The sequence below is a fragment of the Neolamprologus brichardi genome, chromosome 22, assembly GCF_056152115.1.
Source record: "Neolamprologus brichardi isolate AB-2024 chromosome 22, ASM5615211v1, whole genome shotgun sequence".
NCBI classification, from domain to species: domain Eukaryota; kingdom Metazoa; phylum Chordata; class Actinopteri; order Cichliformes; family Cichlidae; genus Neolamprologus; species Neolamprologus brichardi.
Genome location: NC_142124.1, coordinates 34,239,316 through 34,252,737, shown reverse-complemented (window position 1 = coordinate 34,252,737; position 13,422 = coordinate 34,239,316). Strand labels below are relative to the sequence as shown.

At 44.4% G+C, this 13,422-nt stretch overlaps 1 protein-coding gene across 1 annotated transcript in view; it reads left to right on the top strand.

Annotated features, from left to right (window-relative positions):
* LOC102786429 (ubiquitin-conjugating enzyme E2 E2-like) overlaps positions 1-13,422 on the top strand; it is a 69,351-nt gene that overhangs the window by 12,035 nt on the left and 43,894 nt on the right. The window contains exon 3 of the mRNA XM_087835191.1: positions 1,983-2,033. Coding sequence (XP_087691317.1) covers positions 1,983-2,033 — 51 coding nt within the window. The remainder of the gene's footprint in view (positions 1-1,982; positions 2,034-13,422) is intronic.

Below are 13,422 nucleotides of genomic sequence, written 5' to 3'. Positions count from 1 at the left end.
GGAACATAATCAGAGGCGCTTTCAGCTCCATCTCACTGCCTCACTAACAGCTCCCAGCTGCACTAGTCAATTTTTGGCACCTCAGAAAATCCTGAAGCTGTTTCACGACTCATAAGTGTGGAGATCGTGTTCCTCCTGTTTCCTCCCCGTCTGAGCCTGTGAAGTACACCCTGATCCACAATGATGAAGTGTAAGGAGCATAATTAACTTCTTTGCACATCTATGTGTCTGTTTAGGTTTTTATTCTGCAGTCAGAGTTTTCTTTCTGTTTCCTAAAGCCTGGAAAAGAAAAGTAGCAACAGTTTTGGTCGAGTTTCTTTCTTTATGTGCACGAGACCATCAGACAAAGTGAACCTTGTTGTATGGCCATCCTGTTGTATAGCTGTAATGTATCCATCAGACAACAAGCAAGTGCTTTGCTGCTGTCAGTCAGTTTTCAACGTTTCTAAATAAGCTTTCACTGCTGGATCTCCAATGTTTAGACGGGATACTCCTCAGCTGTGTAGATTTTATTTTGATAGTTAAATGAATGTTTAGATAAAAGGAGAATCGCATGAATATTAGAAGGTCTTTGGCCTTAATAAGAGCAGCGCTGCAGCTGCTGATTCCTCCATCATCCAGGAGGTTTTCACAGGTGTTGAGGCTGCATCCTTGGTTGGTGTCATTTCAAATCCATTAGCTGTTCTGGCCCAGATGCACCGAAGCAGACCCGGAGCATGTCCTGATAGAGGGTCGCAGCCTTTCAGCAGCCTCGTCGTTACCAAACTGCAGATGCAGCGCGCTGCTTTGTCCTGGCAGACGCTCGTGATGTCATCCTGATGTAACGATGATGTCATCACTTCACACAAAAAGCATTTATTTAGCTGAGACGGTGTTGATGTTCGTTCGTCTGCTGAGAACAAACCAAATGGATTTGATTTGTCTTCCTTATCTCTCACCAACCAATCACAGCAGATGGCCCCGCCCCTCCCTGAGCCTGGTTCTGCTGGAGGTTTCTTCCTGTTAAAAGGGAGTTTTTCCTTCCCACTGTCGCCAAAGTGCTGCTCATAGGGGGTCATATGATTGTTGGGTTTTTCTCTGTATCTATGAAGCGCCTTGAGGCGACTTTTGTTGTGATTTGGCGCTATATAAATAAAACTGAATTGAATTTGTTGAGTGCAGCTGTGATGAGTGACGATGGTTTGATCCTAGTTTATCCATCAGTGTGTGTGTTGGATAAGTGACTTACATATAGAAAACATACCTGCATGAGCAGGTGAATGATGCGAGCAGTAAAAGGTGCTTTGAGATGTTGAACAGCGTCTATCTAACAGTAACTCCTCAGTGTCACACGGTGGGCTGGTTGACCTTTACAGATGGTGTCGTAGCGTGATGAGCATCAGTGGCTGTTTCTCTAACAACCCTGGTGTACGTCATGGTGAACATCAGGCTGTGACAAATCGCTGAGTAGAATCAGGTCGTTCATTTTATGTGTTGTTTCCCTTCACATGTGTAACAATGCTGTTCCCCTGTTCAGCTCGCAGACCGAGCTCATCCTCACTGAGCAGCATCATGTGAGCTTCTGCTCTGGAAACGTGTTCGGTTTATCTCAGGATCAGGAATACTGTGAGCTTTGAATTCCTAATATTCTAAGTAGGGATCTGGATATAGAAACGTCCCATCTACAAGCTTAGATCAGTCCTGCTAGCTTGAACATAAAAGCACATCATCTTCTCCCTCTCTGAAAGCACAGACGCTTTATCAGCAGCACAGTTGATTCACCTGATGCAGCAGATATGGCGTCTTATCAGTTTATCCATGTGTGCTTAATAAGAAAAGGCAAATAGTCGGCGTGTTGATCCTGCAGATCAGGACGTGTTCCTGTGCTCGGGCACAGCTCAGCAGCTCGTTAGGAAATCACTGGGGTGAGGTGTGCGCTCACAGACTGATTATAGCAGGATTGATGTAACTGTGTGATTGTAACAGGACGTCCTTTCTTTCAGAATCCAGAAGGAGCTGGCAGAGATCACCTTGGACCCACCGCCGAACTGCAGGTAGGAGCCTGTGTGTGTGTGTGTGTGTGTGTGTGTGTGTGTGTGTGTGTGTGCTGCACTGTTAGGATCAGTGTAGCGACCGTGTTGTGCTCGTGCGTGGCTCATTCTCCTCCCCAGCGAGGGCCCGTGTGTTGCTGCTTCGGCCACTTTGTTTGTTCTGTTTGTCTGAGTCAGCAGTTTGTGTTCGTATCTTCCAGCAGGAGTGTTACGTAACGCTACTTTAGTGTTAGGTGGAGGAGCGCTGTTAAAGCAACACGCTGGAGCCGAGCGAGCAGCACGTTGGTAAAGTCCAGGCATTTCCTGCAGGCCTGAAGCAGCGGCGATGCGCGTGAGCTCCTGAGCTAGCACGCAGAGGAGCTGGCTCATCCTTCATAGCTCAGTTCACATTTCAAGTCTATAAATGTGAAACTACTAATACTCTTAAACAGCTGACACCTGAGGTTTGCTGAGTAATGGTGGAAAAATATGGACTGTGTAAAATAATAATAATAAGTCCGTCCATCCACTCGTCTTCTTCCATTTCTTCATCCTGAGCTGGGTTAGCAGCCTGCTAACTGCATGGCTAACACGTGACAGAGAGACTCTGACAGCACTGTAGAGCTGCCTTCACTGGTCCTGGTAGTACCAGTGAACACACACATGCTTTTCTGGATATTGTGATAATGTGGACTGTATCATGGATGCAGATCATTACTATAATAATGTGGTGGGAGTAGGGATGGGTATCGTTTAGGTTTTATCTGATACCAGTACCAAACCGGTACTTTTGAAACGGTGCCGGTGCTTAAAGAATGGAGAACACAAAATTGGTCCAAAAACCTCTCATGTTCAGCTGTTTTTTTGTAAAAAGATAACAATGTTAGCCTTTTCTGCAGCTGTGGGGCATATATGGTATCACTCTTGGCTGGAAGCAGCTTAATCAATGGAAAAAACACAAACTTTGTCCAAAAACCTCTCATGTTTAGCTGTTTTCCACTTTTTCTTTGGTCATTTTAGCCTTTTTGTCCAGGGTGAAGGGAGTATCTGCCATCAAACAAGAAGACAGCTGCATGTAGCTATGATGGTGTTTGCTAGTTCACCTTACATGCATTAATGTAATAACGTGGTTAGCCTACTCAACGTAAATTACACACGAACAACATGAAGCTACTCACGCAGAGAAGAACGGCTGCTGCATCATCATCCTCATCATTTCTGCTACACTGGCAGGGCCAGGGGCCAGGACTCTCCTCTTCGGGTTTTTGGGGGATGTTGCTAACTCCGGGTCGATAACAGGCACCACACCCGCAGTAGATGTGCTCGGTGTGAGGTCTCGCAGCAAGCTATCAAATACGGCGCATTTCTCGGCTTTTAAAAAAACGCTGTGTCGCCAGGTGTTTCATCAGATTTGAGGTGTTACCTCCTTTGACAGTATCACAGTATCAGCTTAAAGCACTTGTTGCAGCTGCTGAGTTTGCATCTTTTGCTGTGAAGTACAGACAGACTCTGACCGCTTCGCTTTGGGCATTTTAATCTGTAGCTCTGCTCTAAAAGAACGTACGTACCTGGACCCGCCTACTATCCTCGGAAACGTAAAATGATTGGCTAGAATCTAAAGTGTATCATTCCATACCAGTTGGTGGCGGTAATGCACCTTTCAGTTGTTTGCCAACCGCCAATACAAATGTAAGGAAGAAGAAAGTGTATCACAGCTCAGGGAAATAAAGCACCGAAATGTGCGCTGCTTTTCGGTCTGGTTACTACCGTTTATGACAGAACCGGTGCCATCATGGCACAGGATACTGGTACCCATCCCTAGAGCAGAGTGTGCATCGCTCTGTGACTCCTGCGTTAATGTCACCTGTTACTCAGTTAATAAGTCATATTTTGTAGCAGGATTGCTGTGACACTAAACAAACTGATTCACATGCAGATGTTCAAACAGGCTCCGTGTTAGCCTGAGACCATATAACAGCTCAACCTGCCTTCGTGGTCTGGAGGGTGAAGCTGACACGGGAGCGCCTCAGACCTGCTTATAGGGCCAGCAGGAGCTTCCTCTACGGCTGGGAAAGACTTGTGGTCCCGAGGACGCCTGTAGGAAAATGCCCTCACATGGTTTGTCTGTGATCCCAGTGGATCTGCACTCAAGCTCAGTCAAGCTTTGGTCGTTCTGAGAGTCACAAAGCAGGATGATCCAGACTATTGGCCAACAGAATATGAGTCATAGGTTCATAGAGAGTGAGCGTCACAGCTGTCTCCACCGTCTCACAGCTCTGCCTGTGTGTTCAGGGCTCCTCGAGCATGAATGAAATGGTTTTGATGCTGCAGTGTTTCCTCTGACTGAAGTGAGCGTTTCTGTTTGCACAGCCAGACATTTGGGTATAATTCACTTTGTGAATATATAGTTTTAAGGATGATTCCTTTAAAAACATCCTCGGTGATAAACGGCCTCGGGATGAATCGGGCTCGGCTGTGGTTGTGGGTGAATAATTGTGGCAGCAGAGGCGCTGCTTGAAGTGTAGGTTCGTCTGCACCTTCGTATTCGCCACACTCTTAACAGCGCCTCCCCTGAAGCCCGTCACAGGTTTGATCTCAGCCTGTTCTCCGTGTGATAAATGAAACACACTGTCAACCTTTAAAACCTCGTGCTATAATAAACTCTTATAAACCGTGTGGCGCCTCCTCACCGAGGCCTCGCGTCTCCTTTCTTCACCCACTAATTGATGTGACAACATTAAACAGGCTGAGGTTACGAGCGGACGTTGCGATGCAGCTCATTACCCCGCAGGCTTCGCTTCTTTCTTCCCTCCGTCTCAATAAAGCACAGCTCGTGATCACAGACACTCCTACAAACATTGTCGCAGCTCATTTTCTGCATTCCCGTCATCGGTTGGAGGGAAAAGAGCGGCGTAGCTCGTGGGAAAAGAAAAGCACCTTTAATTTTTCCTGAGACAGATCGTTTGGCTTCATCTTTATGGAGCCATACGAGGAGATGTTTCTCATCATTCTCTTTAATCATCTTTGTCACCCTTCCAGAGACCAATTAATCGGATGTGACAGGCGCTCTGGATGGGTATGTAAATAGCCCCCACACCAGACACATTGTATTAGCGCAGAGCTCAGTTGGCCTTTCTCGCTCTGTTTGCGTGTGCGCCGTCTGTAATTACCATATCCTTTCACCACAGTCCTGGCAGCGTTTTGATAAGAACCCCCGTCGGCTGAGAGAAAACAATGTGTGTATTCCACGGGGCTGTTCGCCATGTTTTCTCTCGCCATCATTCGTGCCTGTTGTGTCTCCCCCCGTCATAATCCAGCTAAGACTGTGTGATCCAGAGGAATCACTTCCCAGTGAATATCAGCAAATCAGAGTATCAGCACAGAACTGTAATTCATTATTATCAGGATGTCCTAAAAACTCCCTGAAAAGCCTTCAGCTAGTCCAAAATGCTGCAGCAAGAGTCCTGACAGGGACTAGAAAGAGAGAGCAGATTTCTCCTGTTTTGGCTTCCTGTTAAATCCAGAATTCAAAATCCTGCTCCTCACATACAAGGACTTAAATAATCAGGCCCCATCTTATCTTAATGACCTTGTAGTACCATATCACCCTATTAGAGCACTTCGCTCTCGCTCTGCAGGCCTACTTGTTGTTCCTAGAGTATTTAAAAGTAGAATGGGAGGCAGAGCCTTCAGTTTTCAGGCCCCTCTTCTGTGGAACCAGCTTCCAGTTTGGATTCAGGAGACAGACACTATCTCTACTTTCAAGATTAGGCTTCAAACTTTCCTTTTTGCTAAAGCATATAGTTAGGGCTGGACCAGGTGACCCTGAATCCTCCCTTAGTTATGCTGCAATAGACGTAGGCTGCCGGGGGATTCCCATGATGCATTGAGTTTTTCCTTTCCAGTCACCTTTCTCACTCACTATGTGTTAACAGACCTCTCTGTATTGAATCATATCTGTTATTAATCTCTGTCTCTCTTCCACAGCATGTCTTTATCCTGTCTTCCTTCTCTCACCCCAACCAATCACAGCAGATGGCCCCGCCCCTCCCTGAGCCTGGTTCTGTTGGAGGTTTCTTCCTGTTAAAAGGGAGTTTTTCCTTCCCACTGTCGCCAAAGTGCTGCTCATAGGGGGTCATATGATTGTTGGGTTTTTCTCTGTATCTATGAAGCGCCTTGAGGCGACTTTTGTTGTGATTTGGCGCTATATAAATAAAATTGAATTGAACTGGTGCTGTCAGGCTGTAGATGTGACCGACTCACGATACAACTCAGCTGCTATAGTTTTATGCCAGAGAGAGTTTTACTATTATAGCTGTAGGTTTGTTCTCCCAGAGCCGTGTCGGTCTGGATCTCCCTTTAAAAATGTTTCATGTTGTTCACACAGCAACAGTCGCCTCAAGCTTCTTCATACTGTGCAGTAGACCCTACAATAATACATACAGAGAAAAACCCAACAATCATATGACCCCCTATGAGCAGCACTTTGGCGACAGTGGGAAGGAAAAACTCCCTTTAAACAGGAAGAAACCTCCAGCAGAACCAGGCTCAGGGAGGGGCGGGGCCATCTGCTGCGATTGGTTATAAACAGCTTCAGTTAGAAACTGTGTTTTGTGTTTACTTGTGTTATCTTTGTGTAATATTTACACTTGTTTGCTTATCTGAAACGTTTCACTGTGACAAACCACAAAAAGAGATCAGGTGGGGGGTAAACACATCTTCACTCCGTCTGTGGCTGAATACAAACCTGTGAAGGCTCCACAAAACCAGATTTGAGTTCAATGAACAGTTTGAGTTAATTAAACGGACTTCGTCAGCAGTAGTTTTATACTGACATTGAGGCCTAGTGAGACTACACCTGTGTCAGACCTTTCACCTGCCAGCTAGATCATCAGTCAAGGTTAACAGGGACCCAACAACAATGTTGTGTTATAACCCTTAAACTAGTGCTGATTCAGGTAGGGGAACTATTCCACTATGTGTGCAGCAGGATGATGCTGAAGTATCAAACTAAGTCCAGCCTTTTAAATGCTTTTACTAATATTTTACAGAAAGGGTTAGCATGTCTTTGTCAGACGCTGAAGATCGTTAAACATGATGAGCCATCATGTTTTTACCAGTATATATTTACCATAACTGTCCAGTGTGTTGACACTTTGTGCAGGCACTCATGGTGTGACACAAAAAACTAACCTGACTTCCTGTCGGACCATCATCAGGAAAGATTTATTTACCAGCACGCCTGCAGAACAAACAGCAGCCCAGTGCATGAGCTGCTGTATTAGCATCAAACAGCTGGACGATGTTAGCGTTTCATCTGAGCACCTGTGTGTGTCTAAGTGCTCTCACAGAGTGGCTGCTGTCAGCTTTCACATGTGGAGCTGAGCACATCTGGCGACGGGACGACATCATCTGAATCTGCGAGGCTGGGTTTGTGTCTCCTCGTGTTAGCCACTAAAGCGTGACCCCACAGTCACACAGCACAACTGATTGTTGCTTTTGAAACGGCGTTTGAAGCCTTTTAGTCCAACAACAGAAAAAGAATGACACTTGATAGAGCACACAGCAAAGTGTGGCTTTCTCTGTGGCCCAGTCCTTCTCTTGCATACTGGGCTGAGGATCGAGTGGTTGTTTGAGGCGGGCTGGTGCCTGCAGTCCAGCCCTGCTGCCTTACAGTGAGCTGCTGTGGCCATGTTCTTGTTAGATAAACTGAAGGAGCTCCGGGTTGCTATCAGGAAACGTCCACAGTGAAACAGCCGGCTCGTGGCTGCACCAGCTGTTCTGCCTGTAACTCGCTTCTCAGGCTAAAAGCTGACTTTGCTCATACAAGAGCAGACAGAGAGGAAGTGTCAGGCTAATGTGATGCTGACAACAAGTAATGTGAACATCCAATCACCTGGTCTAGTCTGAGTGTGTCTGCAGCCCTGCAGCATGCTGATTGGTTGTTACTGAAGCTGTGTTTAGCTGCTGGAAATGTCCGTTCACTGATGATAGACTAACTGATGAAGGGCAGTTTAGCATCGCAGTAACACCAAATCCTCAGTCACTGATCCATCTGGGACTCGGTGTACTGTGCTGCTGCACATTTGATCTTTAAAGCGATGGTTGCAGGATAGACTGGATCAGAAGATGCTTCATCTGTGACATGTTTATGTTGGCAGCAGATGTCAGGGAGCCTCTATGTGAATCCAGAGAGTTTTCTTCTTTTCCACCTGCTTCTATTGTTGTGGCTGTACTATATGAATCTGCAGTGGCAGACACGTGCTGCATCACTTATCATAAGAAAGCTGCTGTTAGTTCAGCCTCTTTTCCATCAGTAGCTACGACTCGGATGCTGTTCCTCGGTCTGTGGCGTGTCGTCACACTCGAGGGTCGCGGCGTTGTTTTTGGATTTTCCTTCTTTAGTGAGTTTCCAAAATGACGGTATTGATTGTTGTGAACGAGACGCTCTAATGACTCATCGAGGGACGCCACTGACCAGCCAATCAGTGACTTTCAGTCTGACGACGTCACATTTTAGTACTAAAAGCTACCTGGTACCAGGTACTGTGACCTATGGAAACTGTGGCGAAGCGTGCCGAGTGGATCGGAGTAAGCACTGATGGAGGGTTTTAGTGTTTACTCTGAGTGTTTGTTTGTGTCTGACAGTGAGGGTGTCTGTTGGTTTTTATAGTGTAAGCTTAGTTTGTTACCTTCCTTGATTCTTCTGGCCAAACTTTGAGGGATCATGATATTTTAAAACGAGTCACGGCGATGCTGTGAATCCAGGAGGGTTTATAGTAGAAAGGAAGAAATTGGAATGAAATGAGAAATTAAGAGAGAGACGTCCAGACCTGCTGCATGTCTGCGCCCTCCTGGAGCGACCGTAGACGTCCTCATCATCACCATCTTTTTACCAACGTGTTTGACTTATTTTGGTTTCACACCCGCTGCATGTCTGCATCAGCTCAAGGGAAACTGCTTTATCTGTGCAGTGTTTCCTCAATGTGGTGAATATATTTAGTTGAAGTTCATCTTTTTAAGCGTCAGAGGTCAAAGTGATGCAGTAGATCAGCTGTGCAGGGGCTCCTGTAGTGACGTTTTACGTCGATGCACAAACTAACAAATTTTACTTGGACATAGAGCAGAGCGATATGACCAAAATATTTATCACGATATACATTTGAAAATTTGTGATAACGATATAACTGACGATATAACTGACACTAGACAAAATACTTCACAAACTCCACAACTTTATTAGTGCAAAAAACCCATCAATGTATTTTCACTTAAACAAGCAGCTGTTTTTTATCTGCATTAAAGTTATATAAAAATGTAACAGTGCAAATGCAAATTCTTTGCTGACAGTTTAACCAAAAGGCATTTCCAGTGGAAACTGGTCGACATATCCTCAGCATAACCATGTATAATATCCACAACACTTAAAAAGAGGTTATACACACACAATACGGTAACATTATGTTGAAGCACAGTACGTATCACTCCGCGAGGCTCCGCCTACGATAGCCGTAATGCTCCGACAATCCATCAAGCGATGCAGCTTCGTAGCTTAGCAAAGTCGTACTGAAACGTTTGACAGATGTTCGAGCGCCGTGCACATAAAATCGTTTCGAGGTCAGTAAACACAACCAGAGTTCATACATAAGGCACACGGGATTATAAGGGGCTCTGTCGACTTTCAGAAAAATCAAAGGATGATTTTAAGTGTGCCGTATTTTCCAAACAACACGGTAATAACGACGGCCCGCTAGCATGCGCTACCAAAAATAGTGCTTTGTTGTGTATCTGACGGACGAAAGCTAAACCAGTTCCACACCAGTGAAGCTGCAGCATTTTTACAAACCAGTTCAGGTTCATCTGTTTCATTCAACGATCCACTTTCACTCTTCTCATTCTGCATCGCCGCCATGTGTGTATGTAAACAAAGGCACTGCGCATGCGCGTGTTACCCATATTCTATTTTATATTTCATTTTCTTATCGTTGCCCAACATTATGCTGGTATTACCCTGAACAGTATGATATGGCCCAGCCCTACTTAGACATTATAAAGAAGAAGTTAATATAACCCAGCAGCTCAGATACTTTGGACTGACCTGATTCTGCCCTCTGATTGCAGGATCCATGTTTTCCTCTGGTACTGCGATGTTTCCACCTCAGGCTCAAAAACACAACCTCAGTTAGCATCGTCATTTAGCCCAAAATCATAATAACTTTGTGTGAAATTCGCTGTTTTTAAAATGAGGCTTTCTATACAAAATCAGTGTTTTAATTCAACATTTTTTGGTACCGTCAGTAAACTTGGCATCAGATGGAGCAGCAGGAGACTGTGTAAAGGGCCCATCTGTGACCTCGCCAGCTGGTGTGAAATATAACTGCAGTGTGTTTTGCAGTCTGTGATCAAACACAAAGCAGGGTGACCCTGTGCTGTGAGCTCATTTATGAGGACGGGGGAGGATCGTGGCAGGTTCTCAAGGTGTGCGAGAGCAGCTCTGTTTGTATGTCTTTAAAGCCACTCTGTGACCTGGAACGAAGAGCTAATTTAATGTGCCAACAGTTATAGGAAACACGTCCGCTGGCTGTGATAAGTGATGCTACACCACTTTGTTTTTGCCTGTTTTTGTGCCTCCATCCTCGTTTATTTCCTCTCTTCTCTGTCTGCAGTTTTCTACAGCTGACTAAGCCTGTCTCTGCAGTGGTGTGTGTGTGTGTGTGTGTGTGTGTGAGTGTGTGTGTGTGTGTGTGAGAGAATGAGGTCATCGGTGTGCATATATCAGCGATGCACATCATGTCTGTGCTGGATGAATGATTAGCCTCTCATTAGTTATGCTGTCCTATCCTGTAGAGCTTCCTGCTGCAGCATCCTCCTCCTGCTGACTCTGTTGGAGACATAATTACAGTTGCATACTCTATCACACGCAGCCACACCATGCGTCTGTCGCTTCAGATTAATATGACTTGACGTCACAGCCTAACCCTAACTTTAGCGTAGCCGCTAACAATGGTTTGATTCGTCTCCGCGGCGTTGCTAACATACAGTCATGCACATGTGCACACGGTAATCAAGCATAACCGCAGCCGTGCTCACATGTACTGTATGTATAGCACTTCCTTTGCTGCACTTTAAGAGGAAACCTCGTTCATTTCACATACACGAGAAAACCACGCTGACTTCCTCAGTGTTACCCTTTGGTTAGACTGAAGCAAGCAGCCACGCTGTCACTGTGTAACTGTGAAAGGTCACAATGCTGCACGACATCAGGAGCATGTAAATGCTTTCCATCTTTAAAATGATGATTTGTGCCACAAACAAGGCTCAGATGTAAAACCACACTGGTCTGACTCTGCTACCATTGTGGCCTACCGCACTACAAACACATCATGTTGCACATGTTGGTGTGAAAATGGGATAGATCTGCAAATACGATCTGCACTGGCTTCAAGCAGTCAGCAAGTCTCAATAGAAATACCAGGCTGTTAGACATGCTGCCTGTCTGTAGTTTCAAAGGTTTGCCAGGTGTTATTCTGTGTCTCAGCATCCTGAACCGTCACGTTTTCTTTTTGTGCCCAAATCAAACACAGCTGAACTTACAGGATGATCGAAGGTGAAACAGCTGCTTCAGACAGCAACAACTAATGATTCAGCAAATCATTTATAATCAGTGTGATGGAGAACTTGTTGCTTAAAACTCAAACTAAGAAGTAGCTGAAATGATAATAACCCTTTGATGTGTGCAGGGGGCGTGGCTGCCCTCAGGACCATGTCCATTGATGGAGAATTGATTGATAGAGTTACTGAATTTCGTTTTTTGGGTGTGTAGATGAAAATTTGATGTGGAAATGACATGTTGAGTATATTAGAAAGAAGTTGGTTAAAAACATTTATATTTTGGGAAATGTAAGAGATTTATTAGACTATAAAACAATACGCATTTTATATTTTTCATTGTTTTTCTCATATTTTAGTTACTGTATTGAAGTCTGGGGGAATACATATGAGAATACTATAAAACCTCTAAACTTATTACAGAAGAAAGTGATACGAATGATTCATAATGTTAAATATAGAGAACATACAAATAAATTATTTATAAAATCGAAATTATTAAAATTAGGAGATTTAGTGAAATTACGGACACTATTAATTATGTTTAAGGCTAAAAATAATATTTTGCCCTTTAAGTTACAGAGAGTATTTTTATTGTGTTCAGGGGGAGAAGACAGAAGGAAATTTTATTTTAAGCATCAGTTAGCTACACAAAGATTAATGAGTCCAGCGGTTAGGAGTATACAACTGTGGAACTCACTTCATTATAATTTAAAGAATTGTATAAATTTACATTGTTTTAAAAATTGTTACAACGATAACTCAATATGAAGAATGTGAATGAAATTGGAGTTCATTGAAAAAGGATCCATTATAATTTTTGTTTTATTTATTTTAATTGTATTTTTCTCCTTGTTACTATGTGGAGCGGTTATTCTGATTGTAAATGTGTTGTTGGTTTGGGTTAGGACCGCAGATAAATGTTAATGTTAGTTTGTCCTGATTTTTGGTGCCCACTTGTAATATAAATTGGATTGTAGATAGGGGGCGGGGTTTAATATGAATATTTTCTTCTTCCTGCTCCTTTTCACACATGGTTGTACCAAGTGTGAAATAAATAAATAAATGAAATGAATGAAAGGACGGCCACGCCCCCTTTAAGGCTCAGTGCACAGGTAGCGTCTGTGTGTGACACACTGTGTGAGGTAAAGAGGAGAAGAGAGTTTCTGTGACCAACATGAAGTTTGTGCAAAGTTTTGATGAGCGTGTTCTTAAAATGAATTTCATTATTGTTGTTATTATTTTACCTTTTGCAATGGCAAACCTTTTAATCCAAAAACAGTTGTTAGAGTAATGACAATGAATATAAAGCAGCATAAATAACAGAACAGCAGAGCTGAGGAGCTTTGGTGACTGCTGAGCACAAACACAGCCGGCTGTGCCAAACGGTGTTTGTGTGACTAGACTGTCGGATTTGAAGACGCGTCTTTCAAGGACACTGAGCCTGTTTGTATAATAGATCACATTTGCAGTGATTTGCAAGGTCATGTGTGGCTGTGGGCATCAGCTGCTCCAAACTAGAGGCGTGAACGTGTGGGAAAAGCACTACTAACAACCCCCCGGCCCCCCACCTCGGGCCAGTCTAAAACATCCAGATGCAGTCACAGTAATGGTGAGTTAAGTGATGTGTAGAGGCGAGCGGTGAGCTGGTCAGCTGCTGAGTTGTTTCTCTGTCAGCACAGAGAGAACGGGCGCTGACATCAACAGCGCCGTTATCTGTGTGTTCTTACAGCTGCAGTGTGAGCGAAGCAAAGATAAGCTGAAGCTGTGCTCACGCATACCTGATGCTGCCAGTGTGTGGCCT